Source organism: Uranotaenia lowii, chromosome 2, assembly GCF_029784155.1.
Source record: "Uranotaenia lowii strain MFRU-FL chromosome 2, ASM2978415v1, whole genome shotgun sequence".
In the NCBI taxonomy this organism is placed as follows: domain Eukaryota; kingdom Metazoa; phylum Arthropoda; class Insecta; order Diptera; family Culicidae; genus Uranotaenia; species Uranotaenia lowii.
The window spans coordinates 133194628-133216391 of record NC_073692.1 but is presented as its reverse complement, the minus strand read 5'-3'; the positions used below and the strand labels follow the sequence as shown (position 1 = coordinate 133216391).

General features: G+C 34.2%; 1 protein-coding gene across 2 annotated transcripts in view; it reads right to left on the bottom strand.

Annotated features, from left to right (window-relative positions):
- LOC129744102 (trafficking kinesin-binding protein milt-like) overlaps window positions 1-21764 on the bottom strand; it is a 341216-nt gene that overhangs the window by 303100 nt on the left and 16352 nt on the right. The window contains exon 1 of one of the 2 annotated variants that reach the window (XM_055736472.1): window positions 9592-9878. The exons of the other annotated variant lie outside the window; for it this stretch is intronic. Within the exon in view, the coding sequence (XP_055592447.1) occupies window positions 9592-9672 (81 nt within the window). The 5' untranslated portion in view covers window positions 9673-9878. Of the gene's footprint in view, window positions 1-9591; window positions 9879-21764 lie in introns of those variants that run through there. 2 annotated transcript variants of the gene reach the window in all.

Sequence of the window (21764 nt, the reverse complement as noted above, 5' to 3'; positions counted from 1 at the left end):
TGCTTTTTAGATAAAAATTGATCGAATGAAAGAATAAAATTTGTTGGCTCCTGGGGGACGTGTTCGAAAAAAGTCGCCGTCTCGAATGGGTTAAACGAACAATGAAAATTTTTATTCAAGTTTATCCTTTAAATATAAGGTTGATCGATGTCGTGAGCATAAAGAGATAAATTTACTAACATATGGTGCTAACATAGATAAACAAAATAAGAAACATATTTTCTTAAAAATATCTTTATGATTTTCAAATTTTCAAGTACAAAGAAATAACAAAAGTAAAATAGAAAATTACTGTTTCAAGAAAAACTTTCAGTTTGAAAATTCGCATATCTAAGCTTTTGAGAGTTTTAATGATGAACAAAGAAATAATCATGTCTTAAAAGACAACAGTAGTTTTTCAGAACATTGAAACTCAGGCTTTCCTACAGTAAAATATCGGTTAATGGTAATTCTTGAGCTATTTGTAAAGTATGTTATTTCCGATTTTTCCTTTTGAAAGCTAAAAATTTGATAACGACCTCATTTAGGAAATTTGGGGACTTTCAGTAAAATCTTTATTTAAAGTTTTCTAGTAAAACGGTAGGAGTTAACAAAAACAGGTTGAATGAAAAAGATCCATGCACTTGTCAAAAGTGTTTCCAGATCTTATCCTTTTACCCACACTCCCAAACAATTTTTTTTTGCTAGGATGCAGAGGTGACCTCGGTCCTAAAGCGCAATTTTATATCTTTCATCCTTTTCTCTATTTTTCCTCGCTATCTATTGACTACTAGGACGTGGCCGGCGCCGTTATTGATGTTCAAAGAGAGAGCATCAGTTTTGTACATTGAGAATGAGCTTCTAATCCCAAGAACTATTCTTTTGACCCTTGTACAAAATTGGTGGCCTCGGTCAATCACGGAGTAGCAACCATTGGCGATGTTGAACTCGTTCTACTGAGCCACGCCTGAGATCATGGAATTCGAAATTATTAAATTCACATGAAGAAAAATAACGGAAATTTAAATATAGGATTTAAACTGAATTGTATGAATATCTATGTGTATCAATTTCTAGACCATAATATGTTATATAAATAGTTTCGAGTTCAATGATTTATGGTGGATGTGAGTAGTCAACCAAGCTAAGCTAAGCTAAGCTAAGCTAACATAAATAATAAACGATAATGAATTTAACTTTATTCTTTTAAGACTCTAATTCATCTTAACAACATAATTTAAAATCTGTTGTTCACGAAAACTAACTAAATTCTTCAATTCTAGCTATAAAAAATCCCCAGTACCGTAAAACGGGGTAACTTTGGTCAACATGAAATTTTTCCACGTTTAAAAACCTAGGTATAGATAAGTTGAGTTTCAAATTAGAAAAAACTTGGTTTGTTTTTGAAAATTTCAAATGTAAATAAAACTGTAATTTCAAAATCTTTTAATATCTATTTTATCGAAGGCTCGCAAACAAACACCCTTCCTGATGAAATCAAAGCGTTTAGAAGCAGCAGGTTGATTTATGAAAGAGTTCAACTTTTTTCCTCAGTAAATTTATAGTTTTGGTGTAATTGTTGTTGTATTTTGAGGTATATTTTTAATATTTAAAAAATAGAAACATTTTCCAAGAGTAAGACAGTCTAGGACAAAAGGCTAGTAATCCTATCAAATGGGTTTAAAGGAAAAAGTTAAGGGGAATTATCCGAAGGCCTAGGGAATTGAATGAAGGCAACATCAATTTTGTAGAGATTCATAATTAATTTTATATCATTTGACTTTGTTCCGAATTGCCTCAGCATTTGATAAACTATAGTATTTGTAAATATTATGAAGGTGTTTTGTATTCTTTTTGATCAAGAAAACTCGTTAAAACCGTCAAAATAGAGACTGATCAATGTTACATCAAAGCATCAAATTCTGAACAGAGACGAAATCGATTTTTAAATCAAATTTAAAGTAGTCTAATAAATTCCTGCAACCATGTTTTACATTCATTGGAGTTCAGTGCTGGTTTTAAAAATATGAAACATACCACATTCCCCTTAACAGAAAAAAAAACAATTGGAAAATATTGAAAAAAGTGACCAATATTACCCCGTTTTACGGTACCGATATTTTATAATTCTATTTAACCAATGAATTAAAATTTTTAAAAAAAAATTATAGTGTTCTCCTACTGAATTGAACTTTAAAATTTGAATTCTAATTCAAAATCACAAGTTTGGTATTAAAATTTTGATCCGTAAATTTAAAATTGTCTATTTGAATTTTCAAATTTAGCTTTAAATTTAGAAATCTACATTGGGTTCAATTGTAATAACTGGTGCTTTTCAACTATTAGGCAAAACAAATATTCGGCGGAAAACCAGATGTTATACTGGCCATTTCTGGCATTTAGCCAAATCATTTCTTTAAATCTCAGACTTTCATAGCATTGTTGGAAAATGAATTGGCCAAGAAAGCCAGAGATTGCAGTTTGATGATTTGTCATTCTTGCAATTCAAGCTAATTGTTGAGCAAATTTTATCTACAGTTTAATAAAAAAAAAATTAACAAACTAAGGTTATGTTTGAATAAATGAACCCATTAAAAAAATAATATTTTATTGAATGTTGAAAATTTGGAATAAATGATGATAAAAGTATCCATGGAGAAAAAAGACGTATGTTGTTCTTATTATTTCAGCTAGGTATACCTACAAACTGACAATTGAGCTTACGCAATCAACTCTGAATATAATGGATACAACGGTAATGGTCTAATTCAGGGGTGAGCAACCTTTTGAATCAACGGGCCAATTTGCATTTGAAATCTTTTTTGCGGGCCGCACTAAAAATATAACTTTCTAACAATTTGTAAAGCTTCATGGACAGTATTAAAATGAAACGCCTTTCTTTAATGATAACAATTTTGTTGAATAAAAACCTGGAAAGGTAAGAAAAGAACGAGTTCATCTATAATTTGAAATGTTTGAAAGGAAATTTAACACAATTTTTTAAATGCAAAGCGGACAATACCAGCCGAAGTTGAGAAAAGAATCACTAAATGGAAGTTTGTTTTTATGAAAATTTTTAAATGATTTAATTTAATTGATTTTATTTTTTTGTTTTTTAAAACAGAGACATTATTGTTTATAACAAATTTGCACCGATTTCTAAAAAAATCAAATATTAGTTAAATTACTTTTCATCAATTCAAAGTCTTCTGGAGCTATACTAAGCTTGCCAGATTGTCCGGTTCATCCGAGTTTGCCCGAATATTGAAAAAAAAAAATCTTGAGTTTTGTTGAGTGACGCTTGGATTTTAACCATTTTGCACGGATATTTCCCGGGTTTTCAGAAGACAATTTTCAAATAAAATGCCCGGATCTTACCAGAATTTTAGATAAAAAGTCAAGATTTGCTCGGTCCGGATACGTGCTGAAGAAATTCGGGCAACCTTAAGCTATACCACAGTGATAAGTTGTAGGTAAAAATATTTTCTTTTGGAGATCATTCTCTTTTGCGTTGGACGTTGAATCTGTATCGAAATTTTTGGACTAACATTCTTTTCCCGTTCGTCATATTTAAAATTTTTCCCATAATTTAACTTTTCTTCGAAGACTTAATTTTTTTTCGCTATAAACGGTGAAACCCTTGTTACTGATTCCGCCCAAGTTCTAGTTCTCAATATTGGTTTCTTGTATCTCAGGTAAACTTCTTCGCAATTTTCCTTTAAAACCCCGCCATCAGTAAATGAGTCACTGACTAAATAACGATAAGTTACTCAATCTAATTTGGTAGTGTTTTCCATTGTATCAAAAGCTTATCCATATTTTCTCTCTCGGGATAGCCATTTTTTGGTTTCCTTTTATTTTCAAAACAGATGGTTCTTTTCATCATCATTTCCATTTAAAAGTCTGAAGCTGTACCACAGCGATAACTAGAAGCGTAAAAATATATTTTTAGTTTTTAGAGAAATCACTATCTCCTCGGCATTGCGCGTCGAATATAGTTATTGAAATTTATTTACATAAATTCCATTTCTCTGTGCGTTTCTCCGAGAAATTTTTTCACAGTTTCATTCTGTCCTAAAAGCCTTGATTTTTTTTTACAAACGGTGAAAAAACTGTTTTCAACTTCGAAATTGTGTATAAGATTATTGCAATGAGATTTTGAACAAAGTTTTTGCAATCTCAGAAAAAATCATAATTTCATGGTTTTTTTTTAACAAATTTCGTCAAACATTACAGTTAACATTCTTGATTCTAGACAAATTTAACAGATTTCATGGATTTTCTAAATTTAATTTCGATATCATAGGGATAGGATTTCTTAAGCTAATCTAACTTAGACAATGTGGATTGCTAATTTTCAAGTAAAAAGACACAATTTATCTATGTTCGGCATGATTTCGCTACGAAATTTGAAATGAAACGCAAAAAAAGTGTACAATCTGAATGACTCTGGGAATTTTTAATGGTTTAGTATGAACTAGTATTTAATAACAATTCATAATCCATCAAACAAAGTCGAAAAATCAATAAAATTTGAAAAACGCCTTCACGAGCCGCACACTTTAAGGGCCACATGCGGCCCGCGGGCCGTGCGTTCCTCACCCCTGGTCTAATTGATTCAACTGTAAATATGATAGATTAAACTACAATTGTTATGCATTTTATGTATTCAACCATAAATATATTCGATTCAACTATACACTGCTGGTTGACCTTACGCATAATTAATTCAATTGTTAATATGATAGCTTCAACAACAAATGTTTAATAGATTTTAAGCATTCAACTATAAATATAATAGATTCAACCATACATTACTGGTTGATCTTTCACATTTAAGTATACATATGACAGATTTAATTTTAAAGTATAATTGATTCAACTGTAAATATGATGAATTCAACTACAATTGTTTGATTAATATTAGGCATTCGGCAATAAATATAATAGATTCAACTATACATTTTTAATTGACCTGTAACATTTAATATGATAGATTCAATTGTAATAGAAGAATTGATTCAACTGTAAATATAATAGATTCAACTACAAATGTATGATTGATTCTAGGCATTGAACTATAAATATAGTAAATTCAACAGTATTTTTTATGATTGATTGTGTGATAGTTGAATAAATACAAACACATCCTAACACTACATGTACAAAAGTGTAGCCAATGTGCCTTCAGCAGTAGACAGTGGTGTTTACTAATGGCAAAAACAGAAAGTAATTAGCAAAAGTATAATTGAATAGCATACATTTGCTTGTTCAAATAACTTGTGATAAAATGGGTCCTCCCTTTATGTTAATTCAAGCCAGATGCGGCAGCAACTCAATTCCAAATGAAAGAATCGATGCCGCTGGAGAAATCGTTGAACATCCCGTTTGGGTGACACCGATTGGCGCTTCATCAAAAAGCAGAAATGGCTGGAAAATGCCAACACCATTGATGAGCTGGTCGCTTATAAAATCATATTATTCTTCGTTACAATAATCTTTTTGGTAGTTTTAAATAACAATAAATAAAATTTTAAAAAGTAATGCTGGAAAAATACGAAAAAACAACCGTAAATATATTGTTGAACGCTTAAAATCAATCACAGAAGTATAATTGATCATTCATATTTATAGTGAAATAAACCATAGCACTATAGTTGAATCTACAATGTATACAGTTGAATGCTCAACATCAATCAGTATACTGAGCCGATGTCCGTGAGTTCGAGCCCAAGAGTAAACATCGATCACAGTTGTACCGGATAAGTTTTTCAATGACTTGTCCGCCAACTTCATCGTTGATATAAGTCGCAAATGACACGAAGATGTTAAAACGACTATAATAAAAAAAAATCAGTATACTTTAGTTGAATTTATTACATGTATGATTGATTCAATCATACAATTGTAGTTAAACCTAACCTATAGTTGAATGTATAAAAACTATCAATCAAATACAGTTGAATATTTAGTAAATATAGTTGGTCATATGAATGAATATAGGCGGAAGATTGTTGATAAAACCATACTTTTTTCTCCGTGTAAAAAGCTACTTGTCAGCATTCTTCAGCACGATCGACAGTGAAAGATACACGGATACACCATTGCAGCTAGTTCCTTATAAAGGTTTTCCTTAAAATTTCGATGCTGCGGGTTAAATTGAACTGCCTTCAATGCCAACAGACATTTCTTTATTCCAAGTAACAGTCTTCGACAAAGTTGTTCAACAGAGAATTTTTAAGTGGCACAAAAAACGGATTGGAGAGTGAAAAGAAAAATCGTGTTCGTTTTTAAGAACAAAATATTCATTTTTCCATGTTAACTTAAAAGTAGAAGTTAACCCATGTTAACGTTACTTTAAAATTCCGCACAAATCATTGGTGAGTTTCGAACCAAATCGAGACATTTTAGACCTCAGTATTTGAAAAAATAGAAAATGACCCCAAAACGGGTCAGTTAATCAAAACTAGAGATGTACCGAATATTCGGTCCGCCGAATACCGCCAAAAAACCGTTGAAGCCGAATATTCGGCTCACCGAATAGTTGAGGAAATGTTGTAAAACCTTCAAAATTATCAAAAACTTATGGTTTCAGTTAAACATTTTAGATTTATCCGTGTATTTTCACTGTAGATTTAGCTTTATACTTTGATTATCGTTTATTCCAAATTTTCTTGATCTATCCAGGCTTGCCCATAAACCAAATAAAAAAATCGAAAAAAGTTTAACCCACTCGAGACGGATTGCACACCGTGTGTGCAATGACTTTCCGAGGCTATGAGACCGATTGCACACCGTGTGAGCAATGGAAGTTGTTATAACTTTTTCATGATTTTGAATAAACTAGTGGACCATTTTTATCAACTCTTGAACCAATAGGATCTTTAGAGTATAGGTAAACATAATCTGGCATTGGTTTCAATGTATATGAAAATATTTTCAAAATATCTGAGAATGAAAATGACTTATAAAATTAGACAGCGCAGACTGAGTTTCGTTTCGTCGAAACAACAATAGCTCATTATCAGACTATTTGTGCTGCTGTTGTGGAAGTGTGCGTCAGTGATTGTTTATTCTATGGTGAGGGGAGAATAACTGAAATTGATATGCATCTAGAACCTGGTGTATAGCGTTTGTGTGAATTCCGTATTGTTAAGTCTTTTTTTTTAATTCTCAAACATTAGAGCGTGCTATTGGGTTCTTCAGCACTTGGCAGGGGATTTCTAGTAAATCCTACTTTCACAAAGGTGTTCTTAAAATCTGTATCATATAATTGGAAATATTATGTACGGAAGCTTTTCAATTAAACGAATGATCAAAATAAAATTTTAATCAATAGTTGCTTTTTAACAACTTATTTGAAATGCAAAAAAAAAGCAAATGAAATAATATGGTGTTCGCTGAAAACATCATCATCATTTACTTTGTATTTTTTCCATGGAATTTCATGACATTAACAACCAATTTATGAGTTTCTAGTAAATTCGAGTTATATATTCTACTGAAATAATTGAAATTTTAACGATCCGTTTGAAGTGCCTTCGTGAAATGCTTGACAAATCCCCGCTAAATAACCCTCCTTTTAAGGTTCTTTTCAGTAGAATATACGCAAGATTTTGTGATGAACACTAGGATTCTTCAATGTATATTTTTCATGAAATGTAGTTCTAAATTATTACAGTAATAAGTAAGACGGACTTAAAAAGTTAAACAACTAAAATAGAAAAAATAGAAAACTAGGATAGAAAAAAAAACACAGAAAAAAAAATTGGGTGAAACCGAAAATATTGAAAACATGGTCATAAATTACAAAAATAAACATTCATTGGAAAAAGTAAAAAAAAAAAAACTAATTCTTGGTTCCAACCACATAACATTATTTGCATTATATTCTTTCTATTATAACAAAACAAAATTTTGAAACGAATCATGAACGTGCTGAAAATGGTGTGTTTTCATTTTTCTACCCATTGCACACCGTATGTGCATTGCGGCTCACCGAAATAATTTAATTTTGAGGAGCGGACTGCACACACGGTGTGCAATGGACAAATTTTTGTGAATTTACGATTAAATTTTGAAAATTTCATTGTATTCATGTTTTTCAGATAAAAATCGAATCAAAGGATAAAAAATTTACGCTCCTCGGGGACACGTTCGAAAAAAGTCGCCGTCTCGAATGGGTTAATCTGACCGGGATGGCCACATATTTTTTTTAAACTTTCTGGATTTAAGGAGGGTTTATTCAAATTTTTTGTTATATCAAATATCTCTTTGAAATTTTTTAAATTTTTTGGTACAAAACGATTTTCTTATAGTAAATTTATTCGTTAGATAAGATTTAAACACTGCTGTTATAATTAGATGAAAACTTTAAATTTCAAGTAATTTCATTTCATTTTCCTGTGGTATGTTTAAGAATAATGCCTAGTTTCTGTTAAGATTTTCCATTACTTTTACACGTTTTTTCAAAAAAATTGTTCAGACCCGGCCGTGTGGATACATGTCGTAGAAGGTATTGGATGCTCAAGGTTAAAGATCATCGTTCTTTTTGGCAACTATTTTGATGACATCTAGCGAAAATGAGACATTAATCTAATTCGATGTGAAAAAAACAATTTTAAATAGCTTAACACCTGTTTTGACATGATTTGTTCCATATTTCACTGGAATCCAATCTCTTTTGTGATAAACAACCTAGAAGCGACAAGTCATCTGATGTCCTTTCAGCTAGTGGTGACATTTTGAAAATCGAAGAGACCTCTACTTAGAAAAAATCTGATACATCTGGTAAGGAATAATCGACTTAAAATCATGAGGAACATTAAGATGGCATAAATAGAAGATTCTATTAGAATTAGCAGTAGAAATAGAAGTATTTCCATTAAAAACTCAATAGAATATTCGACCGAATATTCGCTTGTCCGAATAGTTGAAAAAGTCCATATTCGGTATTCGGCCGTTCGCCGAATACCAGTATTCGGTACATCTCTAATCAAAACGTAGGTCTTCGAACGTGCGTAACTCGATTTGTTTACATTTGTCGCATTCGCCCTTTTCAAGAATCTAGAACGATTTGTGTTTTTGTTCATAAAGTTCAACAGTAATCTTTAGAAAGATAATTAGAAAATCCCCATTCCACATGGACCCCCCAGTTAGACAAGACCAGACTGTAAATAGATTGTACTTTTAGTTTTCATGTAAGTCGACAATCAATAAACACTTGATGGCACGATTACGGTACAATCGATTCCATTGAAGTTCTGAAGAATTAAGCTTAAGCTCTTGAAGAAGGATTTCGAACTAAGAAATGCAGATTGTGTTGAGGTGATTCAATCGCTAATTCAATCGAAAACACTGTTATTGAAACATATTCTTGAGTGTCCAGTAAACCTTTGCTTCGTATTTGATGAGACACTTTAATATGTTCATTAGTTACTGTATGCATTTTCCATTTACATATCGTAAATTGAAAGTAGGTTTGGATTAGCAAGAACATGTTAAATGGAGCACATGAGGACGACTAAACTAGTGTCTAGTAACTGACTGTTACAAACATCCCTCCCGGACTGTGGATGATTTACTGCTACTAAATACAAGTGCTACACTTACATGTTCGACCGAACGCAACAGAGGAAACTTTTCCCGGACAAGACTGGTGGCCCCGATGATGCATTTTGTTCCGAAAAGCATAATCCAGTATCTATAGTAGTTAACCTCCCCGGACGGATTGTAGCGAATATTTTAAACACCGTTTTCCCGAAGCCGCTTAAAAGTTCTTCCTTTCTTCCCGAATGCACTTCTATGGGTTTATTTTTAGACCGAAATTCTCTTACACATTGTGTTGTTGTGGTACATACACAGTTTTGTAAACACAAACCGGAGTGAAAACTGTACACTACATCTTCAAATGGAAGAGAATTTTCAACCGTTTCATAAATCTCAAAGTCGCACTCAAAGTGCCACCGGTTTCCAATAGAAAATCACAGAAACTGAACCGAACGACTAATAGGTATAGACCATCAAAGCCAATTGGCACCGGCCCTCTTGAGTGTTTAAGGGGACGATCACAAAGTGAATAACAGTGTGTAACCGAATGGGTGAAGATCGAAACGACTAAGCTATGGAACGTTGTTTCGTAACCCGTTTTACTTCTCACTTAAAAATTTTAAGTATTCTAGACGAAGAAAGACTGGAAGAAGAATGATTTTATAGCAAACATCTCTCAGAGTGGGTGAAAAATTCGTTTCTTTTAATTAATCGTAAAAAGTTGGTACTTTACGAACATTCCCTCAGAGTTTCATGTTGCCAAAAAAAACCCGTCTCTTCAGTTGGAAGAAGCTATTCTTGAATCAAGATGTAAAATTTCTTCTCTCTAATGGGGGATGCAATCCATTTGTTGTGTGCAAGCTATGACATCTATGACTTGGCAAGAACTGCAAAACTGTTGGATAATTCGCACTTCAAATGCACATGTCATTCACATTTTTGCTGCGATGACAGGAAAAGAGAGACGCTTTGAGTCACCACCCCCTCAGAGTGCAAGATCGTTTGTAGTAACGATCATATCTATAGATACAAACTACTCTTTACCCATAGAAGGAGATCGCTGAGGTTTAGTAACCAGCGGTGATTGGAAGCTTGTTGTTAGACACGTTCAGAGAAGCGCTTGTTCAGATTATCTATTTATGAGGCGCCGCCTGAAAGAAAGGTACATAAATAAGTCAGATTTATGGTGATTCATGTTAGATGTTTGTTCTTTGTGTACTGATAAACGGTATCAAAGCGTGGGAAAAAACAGCTTCCGTATGTAGACTTTAAATGTTGATATGAGATTGTTTTTGAGAATCGAAGAGGTCAAATCAGGTTAATTCAAATATTATGCACTTCTTCAACGAAGTACTGGTCGAACTTGAAGGAGAAACTTTTGATGCTGATGGTTGTTGGGCATAGATGACGGTTTGATACTGATGCTGCTGATAAATTTTCTCTAAATAAGCACGATAAGAAAGTGATCGTTTTTTACTAGTTGGGAGATTACACTTGTCTCACATATAAACTTATTGCAAAAATCTAGCCTAAATAAATCCCAAATCCGGGTATATGTTGAATGTAAGGTGTTAAAATAAGCTGCAGTTTGACCAAAAGTTCAAAAATAAAACCTTTGGAAATTTTTCGAAATTTCTGCGTTTTGCATTTTTAAAATGATGCAAAAATGTATCAAACTATGGGGGTCGTTTGATTGAAAAGTACGGTTTAGTCACTTTTTTCTGCCATTATTTAAAAACTATTCAAAAACGAATGTATACGACCCATTCCAAGCGCCCCTGAACTGGAGAACCGATTTTCATTTTTTATTATTCAAAAATAATTTGCCCAGCATTTGAAAGTTTATTTTTTGAGCTTCATTTTCCATCAAAAAAATTTCAGTTACCTTTTTTCGAAATTGAGTATGTTTACGTTGAAATTTAAAACTTTAGTACGAAAATAAACTGATTTTTGCAATTACTCTTTATTTGAAACATAACTTTGTCAAAAAACTAGCTATATAAAAAAAATTATTGCAAAATGATTGTAAAAATGCCATCTTTTATTATATTAGATTATATAGATTATATTCAAAATAATCACAGCAACTTTACGCTCTAGAATCTGTAATGAAGTTATCTATTTTTAAGCGTTGTGACGTCACGAAAATTCTACTATTTTTCAGTTCATGATTCCTTTAAAAGTCACATACTGTCGAAAATTGGAAATCTCTTCAAACTTTTTGAGAGGCAATCGATGCTGTTTTCAGAATGAAAATCGGTTCTGAAGGTTGTGAGTTGCATCCGGGTAAAGAATGCGTTGTGACGTCACGAAAATTGATTTCCTTTTTATAGGAAACGTCCATGATTTCTTATTTCAACACTATTCTAGTATTTCTTCAAAACAAGTTTAACATAACAATGCGCTTCAATAAATGAATTCAATTATAAAGTTTTTGATGAAAGTAAAAATCATATTTTTTTCTCATAAACGCGGTTATTTCAAAACGTCTTAAATAAAAAAAATATAAATTTCTTTGCTTGTTAAACACTTGATTCAAGAATAAACATACAATCATAAACATGAAATCCTCATCGATTTCTTAAAAGAATATTTGTGAATCATACAGCAGGTACTGATCTCTGATTTAAAAAAAAAATTATAGTAAGATCAAGTTCTTCTATATAAGAATGGAAAAAAAACGCGCTTATAGCTTATATTACTTGCTATATTATGTTCAAACAAAATAACTAAGTATCTATGGAATAAATGCAATGATATAAAAAAATCTTTGAACATGGTAAATTTTATAGATAAACATTTTCTTTCGTACAAATTCATAAGACTTTGGGGAAAATAAATTTCTCATAAAATTATTTAAAAAAAGTGTCCTTTATTGAAACTTCCACCTCATAGAATGTTGCTAGAAAATCCAAATCGAACCCCGTATTCACATTAAATCCCACGAAGAGACTTTCAGGTGAATAACAAAATCAAAATATGAAGGTACTAGCACAGGGTTCCTTGCAAAATTAGGGCCAGATTATACTACGAAAAGGGGTCGCGCAACAAACCTTGAGTTTGTATAGAATTGAGCGGAACAGTTTTTCACTAATAATTTTGATCCTTGTTAACCGATTTTTCTTTTAATTTCAGTGTTTAAAAGCTTAAATTATAACAATATTTCATCTGAAGAACGTATTTCGATTAGAGTTATCATAAGACAGTTATTAAGCTTCGAAACAGGTATATAAGCGTCGATTAACCATAATTCAAGTATTTTTTGTAATTGACCCATCAGAAGCTTATTTTTGAAACTCAATATGTTTTTTTACCATACCTTGGGATCCTTGGAACCTTGGGATAAACAGTTTGTCATAACGAAAGCTTTGACTACATATAATGAAAACAAATCACCCGATAGGGACTTTAAAAATTGGTGCAAACCTGGGTGTTCATGTTTTTTCCAAGAAAAATTTCTCATAATTCCATACAAATTTTAAGCTTATTGCGCCATCTATTTCCCCCCAAATTGAGCACTGGACTTTATGCTAGACCTGGGATCTATTTTAGCTTTTCATAAGTCGACTGATTTAGGTACTCTAGTGTCCATTAACTAACTTTCAACAGATCGCAGGATTTTGAAATAAATGATAATTTCAAAATCCTTTCCTTTCCTTTGCAATTAAATATTGAAAAGATACAGAAAAATATTTCATCGCTTTCATAAATAAATATTTCCTAGCATAAGTTTTTTTTAAATAATATTCACATCATCGCACAAATAAATTTGGAATAAAATTGATGTGAGCAGTGTTGGAAACTTATCTGCTTATATCAGCCATTTAGATTTAAAACCCTTTATTTTTTGCGTATAAATGGATCGATTTCATCACCAAATCACATTATTTGTTGAGTTTTTGTGCATTTTTAGTAAATTAAGCCTTAATTTTAAGATTATATTTTGATTTATTTTATGTAGCCGATAATAAAATTTCGTGACGTCACAACGCTTAGCAAAACCCTGCTTAAAAACAATCAACATTTGAAAAAGCCAAAAACAGCGATTTGTTGGTTGTAATGAAACCATACTTTTCTGAAAAATGCGGTTTTGTAAAAAAAAAAATTAAAAATGGAAAAAGAGGCGCGTTGTGAAGTCACGATTTCTTTTGCCTATATTTTGATAACTATTTGTTCAATAAAAATACTTTTGATTTCAAATTGTAACGAATTAAATTCTGAACTTAAGGGTATAATTTTTTTCAATGTGCGGTATGAACTGAAAAATCTACAAACAATATACCAAAAAATTGTTTTGCAAACGTTGTGACGTCACGCTGGAATGGGTCATAAATATTTTCTAGCTTACGTACTTTCTAGCTTCAGTTTATTAACGCACTACGGATAATTTTTCAAGACGATTTGATAGCTGGATCTACAGCCTTTTTTCCTAAACTCTTAAATTTTTTTAAATTTTTCTTCCTTCAACTTGAATTACGGAAAAAAAACAAATGATTTAGCTCGATATTGAATGAGAAATACATTTATCGACTTAATTAGGTTTACAAAGCTATAGATTCCCTAGAGTTTATCACCCGAGCTTTTAGAGAGCATCTGTAAGAACAAGTTAGGGGAACAAGTCTTAGAAGGAAAAAATCGTTTTTGAACGTGCCTGAAGAAATCTTCAAGTCTTTCAAACTTTCAATAGTGTCGAAATGACACTGTGGACCGGACAGGGACCTTAGCTAGAAACCTGATTTTACTTCATTTTACTAACTGGTGGAAAAAAGGGTGCCTCAGAGTAGGGTAGATCGAGCACCTTTTGTCACATAATTTAACTAGAAATGCTTTCGGCGAGCTTGTTATTTTGTTTGTTTACCTCGAATGTGCTTGTTTTCAGTGATAACATTTACATGGTTTTAGTTCTCTAGTCTCATGTCCCAGGTATTATGTATCTAGTGTTCGATATCGCTAACAAAAAAGTTAGCGTGGCTAATTGAATCGCTAACTCAGTCAAAGATAGCAATCGCCAATCCAAACAACCAGATGACCTGTAAAATTTAGCAATTTAACATTGAATTGGCACAGTTCGTTCACCATTGTACAGGGTACGGCAATTTAAGTGCTACATTGGAACTAACAAATAATTTGATCAAAACAAAAACTTTTTCTTTCAAATTGAATTCGATTTACATCAAAACAAATCATATTTTCAAAATCCATTGGCACCTTTCGATTTTTTTGTGCTTGAGCTTAACCACTCGCTGCAGAAGCTCAAGGCACATATTCTAAAAAGTCCGCAGGTGGTTTTTGTGGTATTTTATCCCAGGACTCAACTAGATGGCGCTTCAGAACTTCCAACTCGTCATGTTTTGTGGAGTAGACTTCGGGCTTCTGTATAACCTAGACAGTCAAGTCCACAGGGTTCAGGTCCAGCGAACTCCCCGACCACTTTTTTTTTTACTCGAAATTAACCCTTCAAAAAAAATTTCGTACACAAAAATTGGGACCTCTTTCCGAGGTAAGCCAATGTGAAGTTCTGCTGCCAACCAAAATCAAAATTGGGATGTGTTAACAGTTCGAGGACATGCCGTAGAACTATTTTCGATACGTAAATTGATTGATCTACACCTCTTCAGGGTTTCCGGTTGATCTTCACCAGGAAAGTACGGGCGATTCCGACCCAGACCTTTAATGAGACATATTTTTGTCGTCTTGTGGCCTTTAATTTTAAGGTTCGTGATCTTTCTGGCAACCGAAATCTGTAGTTCTGTTTTTCATGAACCGCTGTACGGCGACGAATTCATCGGCCTCCAAATTTTTCATGCGCGGACCGCGTAAACTGCGCCTTCGCCCTTTCTACCCGCTCTAGCTTCTGTTCAAACGAGAGGTCTTGAAATCTTAGGATCTTGTAAGGCTGGACCTAAAGATCATCTTCCAAGATCCGACGGCGATTTTAATCCGGTGTATTAAAATCTATCGCCAATTTACACAGTAAATTTTTGCCTCGATTTCCAGCAAAAAAAAATTGCTGGAAACGTTCAGCAATCCAAAATTTTGCTGGAAACCAGCAATCCATTTTCCAATTGCTGGATTTTTCAGCATTCGGTTGCAGTCTTGTCATTTTTGCTGAAAAATCTGCTATCGGTTTTCAAATTGCTGGACTTTCCAGCAATTGATCTAGTTTGCTGGAAAATTAGCAATCGAGTTGTCAAATTGGAGTCTGTTTGTTTTCGTACGCTGAAGCAAGGTGAGACTCTATTTTACGAATTTTGGTCGGATTAATATAATTATTTTTATTTTCCTCTATATTCTAGCAACCAGGCATCAAGTCAAGGGTGAGTTTTTATTGGACAGGTAGATATTCCATAAAAGATACTAATCAAAAAAATTTTTACAGGTGGCGGATGATCAACACTTTGGCACAAAGCTGTCACCCCAGAGCCGATGTTAGAAAATTGTAAAAAATGTGTAGTGTTACTACGCCAAGAAATTCTCTCAGGGTGCATCTTGATGATCTTCACCATGGTAGGTGTCGCCACTGTAGCTTAACGATCCCCACCATACTATACTTGGGTACTTCTGATCTCCAGATATCCTCCAAGTGCGAGCCAAAATAAAAAAAAATACATATACTCATTGGACAACTCACGAAATATGTCTTTCTACCGTTTCACAGCCTGGAACTAGGCAATCAAAGCACTACGTTAAGGTTCGAGGACTATTTTTGCAAAAAAAAAACACTTGATTACAAAATTAACAAAAATACCTCTGATATTTTAGACTTAATGTTAACAAGGTGACAAGGTGTCATCTAACTCGGTTTTGTATACTTCGTAATAATCACTCCTAAAGTATTGTAGCAGTTCAATTGCCGGACCCTGTATAGAGTCGAAATCAGCTTAATGAAAAATTAGTGGAGCTTTTCTATTTGCTAGTTCAAAAAATTTGAGCGACGAAAGGATGCTAGCTAATAATTAGTGTAGTAATTAGTGATTATCGGATAAGAGTTTTTCTTGCCGAAAACTGTATGTTCCATACCAAATATTCTATCTCTCCAGGTCTTTTGTTTCAGTTTTTTCATCTTATTTCTCAGGTCTCATGACTTATGTACCATGTCTAAGATCTAATGTCTCAAGGCCTCAAATCTTTCTGAAAAATATGCTCTACACAGTAACCGGTAGAAGTGTACCGAATAGTGGTATTCGATCAACAGCCAAATACCGAATATTGAACTTTTCAACTACTCGGCCAAAAAATATAACACCGAATTTTCGGTCGAATATTCTGTCGAGTTTTAGATAAAACTACAAATTATTATTATTTCCATTTTCTTGTATTTCTTCCATCGTAATGCTCGTCATGTTATTGAATCCATTTTTTTTAATCTGATGATGTAAAGCTTGCTTCATTTTGAATTGGAACAAACTTTCGCTCATATTGTGGCGCTCCTGGTGGGAGGATTTGAAAGTTCTTGGTGTCCACGTGCCAGCTAAAAAACTGAAATTGCCCAGAAATACCGTATGGCACGTTATCAAACGGTATAAGGAAACATTGAAGACGATTCGGAAGCCTCGAGCTAATTGTCGGAGTGGAATTGTCGACCAGAAACTGCGTGGTAAGATTTTGAAGACGGTTGAGAGGAATTCCAATCTGTTGAACCGTGATTTGGCCAGAAAATTCGGTGCTGCCGAGTTCGACGGGTGTCTTCTGATGGACGATGAAACCTATGTCCAGGATTCAAGGCTGACTTCGGGTTATTTCCAGGTGAAAAATTTTACTTGGCAACGGCTCGGAGGGATGTTCCAGCCACATTTAAATTTGTTTTTGCCGACAAATTTGCACGAAAATTTATGATTTGGCAGTTCATTTGCAGCTGTGGTAAAAAACGAAAGTTTTCATTACAAATAAGACAATGATTTCGGGACTCTACCAAAAAGAGTGTCTCCAAAAACGAATGTTGCCGTTCTTTAGATCCTACGACCATCCCGTAATGTTTTGGTCAGATTTGGTATGCTGTCATTACAGCAAAGTCGTTCAAGAATGGTACGCAAAGCAAGGGGTTCAGTTTGTTCTGAAAAACCATAACCCACACAACTGCCCCCAGTTACGCCCTATTGAGAAATATTGGGCAGTCATAAAGAGGAGACTCAAGGCAAAGGGAAAGGTTGTCAAAGACATGAATCAGATGAAGACCCGGTTGAATAAGATAGCTAAATACATGGACGAAGGTGTGCGCCGCCTAATGAGCCGTGTTACAGGAAAAATTCGAGAATTCCTTTGAAATATAAATATTATATAAATAGGGAGAGAAAATGTTAGTTTCTGAATGCTGTAGAACAACAAATAAACTGTTCTAAAAACTTTTAACCGTTTTACTACATTTTTTAAACATGAGCTTATCAAAATTTCTAAAATAAACACTTCCTTCTAGAAAATTTTCATATTTATCTATGCATCAACCAGCCAATCGATAAAATAAACAACGCGTAGATAACCTCACTCTCTGTTCAAAACAACAAACACAGCGCACTTTATGACAGCAACCTCTCATATGCGTTTGACGTGACCTTATCTCAACGCCTACGAAGCTTCCCAAACTGTGCATACGTGAGCTTCTGCACAGATGCAGTCAGTTTTGCATTTTCGTGGGAATTTTTTAGTTCTTTCAGTACGTATATCGATTTGAAAATCGGTTTACAGTTGTCCAGATTTTGACGTGAGCATTGTGTAAAAATGCTTCTCCACATAAATGCTTGAAATTGTCTGAGCTCGTCAATTTTTTAAATGGTAATTGCCCATTTGCGCCTCAAGAAATCATGCTTATTTTGCGTCAATTTGCGTCAATCCTTTTTTGAGCTGATAAATACTCAGTTTTTTAAGCGCGAGAAAGTTAGCCATACCCAGATGCTCAACCCCTGCGAGATGTATCAACATTTAACACATATCACGGTAAGCTGCATAATCTGCAGTAAATGCCGCCAAGGTAAACCAATTTGGCAAACCGTCTGCTCTGTGTACAGCAACGACTTTTGCCGGTTTGTTGTCAGCTGATGGACCGAGATTTTGTTTTCTGTTATCTTAAGGATTTAACGGATTTTTTCACGGATTGTTTGTCGCCTTTTCTTGTGGGATTTTAATACTAGCTTCGGTTGGGGAAAATAACCGGGGGTACAGTACAGGTACAGTTATTTTAAGGGAGGCCAAAAATTTGTCAACAATTTGATCGAATTTTAACGATTGAATGAAACTATTTTTCTTATTGCAATTTAAGTTACCAACTTTTACGAGCCTTACCCTTCAATAGATGGGCATAAACTTTGCCTGAAAATTGTTGCAACTTCGATTTCGTGCTGTGGCATATGAATGAATTTTCCTCCCGTTTTCTCACGCTTCACCAAAAAGCCATAAAAGTTTGACGTGTGATAATTATACGCCTCGAAATGATGAGCAAAGTAGCTTTTTATGGATATCAATCGACACGGCTGGAAAATTGAATAAACATAGCGAGTTGTGTCGAAAAGGATTTTTTTTCTCACCACTTGAAGGTTATAATTTTATTTTGGAATCACTTAAGGCACTCGAACAATACCAGCCTTGAATCGCAAAAAACCAAAACAAGTTTTTTTTATAAATTTTCCATTCATCACACTCACCCGAAAAACGTCAATAACTTCGAAATATTATAAACATAATAAGAACATTCATTGCCTAAAGCTGCATTCAACTCTGACCAAAACAGCAAAACACAATTTTCCGAAAGGAAAACTCGTAACTCATCAACCGAATCATCACGTGATGAGCAGTGTTACATTACGTCTGCCAGCTGCCCAGATGTCACATCGAAAAGGAAAATGAATGAATATACAAACAAAAAAAATACAAAACCAACTCAGACCGTGTTGCTCGAAATGATTTAAAATAAATCCTCTCCCACGTAGAGGAAATAAATAAACAACAAATTTCCTCGCCAAGAAAAAAAACAACTGCAAAAGTAAGCAGTTTCCAGTCACTGTGTAGAGTTGCACTTAAGCACACTCCTCAGTCCTCTAGACGGAGTAATTTTGTTAGGAAACAAAAATCAACGAAACGACATCATTCGTGCTTAGGTTTTACAAACTTTCCTACACATCAAGACAGTAATCGAGTCAACTACCCTCCTCCTCGGTGCCAACTAACAGCTTCCGTTTGCTAGGTTAGGTTTTTCGTTGAAATCATTCATTCGCGCACTTCGGGTGTGAAAAATTGAGGCTAATTGGTCTGAACGTTTCTAGTAGTAGCAGCACTCATTGGCGAAACCGATACCGATACTCTAACTCTTGTCTTGTCGATTGGGGGAGCAGCTTCAAACATACATGTAATAAACAGCGCTTTTACAAGTTGGTTTGTTGTTGTTTTTTTTTTCTTAGCTTAAACCGGGAGGGATGGAAAAGTTATGAGCTCAGTTTGAGAAGAAAAACAATTATTCAATCTTTTCTTCTGTTTGTTTGTTGCATTCATGTTTTAGCGAGTCGAAACGCCAAACCTGTGGAGCAGTGTCTCAATTTTCTGAGTTAAAAACTGCAGTTTCCGGTCAAATCTAATTGACGCGAATAGACAAACCGACAAACTGTCAACTTGCTTGAATGTCGAATTGCTAGATTGTCAGACTAACAGACTGTCAGACTAGCAGACTGTCAGACTAGCAGCCTGTCAAATCAACAGATTTTCAGAATAACTGACTGTCAAACTAACAGTCTGTAAGACTGAAATACTGCCAGAATAAAAGGCTGTCAGACTAACAGGTAGTCAAACTAACAGTCTCTAAGCCTAACAGATTATCAAACGATAAGACTGCCAGGATAACTGACTGTCAGACTTTCAGACTAACTGGCTGCCAGACTTACAGACTGTCAGTCTTACAGACTGTTAGAGTAACAAACTTTAAGACTGCTAACAGATTGTTTCACTAACAGACTTTCATTCTAATTGACTGTCAGACTTAAAGACTGTCAGAGTAAGAGGCTTTCAGACCACCCGTTTGTTAGACTAATAGTCTGTCAGACTAACAGTCTGTCAGACTAACAGCCTATCAGACTAACAGTCTCTCAGACTAACAGACTGTCATTCTAACAATCAGTTAGATTGTTAGATCAGAAAGATTGTCAGACTAACCGATTTTCAGACTAACTGACTGTCAAACTGACTGAAAGCCTGTCGGACTGAACGACTGACTGACAGGTTGTACCAGGACCAACTGTTCGTCAGACTCACAGTCTGTCAGACTCACAGTCTGTCATACTAACAGTCTGTCAGACTAACAGTCTGTCACTCTAACAATCAGTTAGATTGTTAGATCGGAAAGATTGTCAGACTAACAGACTGTCAAACTGACTGAAAGCCTGTCAGACTGATCGACTGACTGACAGGTTGTCGGATTGATAGACTAATTGTCTGATTGGATGAAAAACAAATCGATAGTTTGCTAAATTGATAAACTTGCAGACTGTCAGAGTAACAAACTTTCTGACTGCAAAAAGATTGTTACACTAACAGACTTTCAGGCTAACTGACTGTCAAACTTAAAGACTGTCAGAGTAAGAGGCTTTCAGACCAGCTGTTTGTCAGACTAATAGTCTGTCAGACTAACAGACTGTCAGACTAATAGTCTGTCAGACTAACAATCTGTCAGACTAACAGCCTGTCAGACTAACAGACTGTCGCTCTAACAATCAGTTAGATTGTTAGATCAGAAAGATTGTCAGACTAACAAATTTTCAGACTAACTGACTGAAAGCCTGTCAGACTGAACGACTGACTGACAGGCTATCGGAATGATAGACTAATCGTCTGATTGACTGAAAAGCAAACTTTTTCATTATGAAATTCCTGGTTTTTCCAGTTCAAGGTTTTCCAGGCCTTGATGGTCCAAGTTCGTCAAAGTACACCAAGGTTGTTTTAAAACGGTTTTTGTACACGGTTTTTTACACGGTTTTTCACACGATTTTCGGGAATAAACACGGTTTTTGTACACGGATTTCGCGAATTAACGCGGTTTTTGACAGAAAATAGTCCTTTTGGGGGAAACACTTAGAAATTTTTGATGTTGAAAAAATATTAGCTCTGAGACTAAGAACATGATACATGAGAGTTAAGACCTGAGACCTGAGACCTGAGACAGAACACCTGAGACCTGATACCTGAGACAAAAGATATGAGACTTGAGACCTGAGACATGAGATATGAGACATAAGACATGAGATCTGAAGCATGAGACA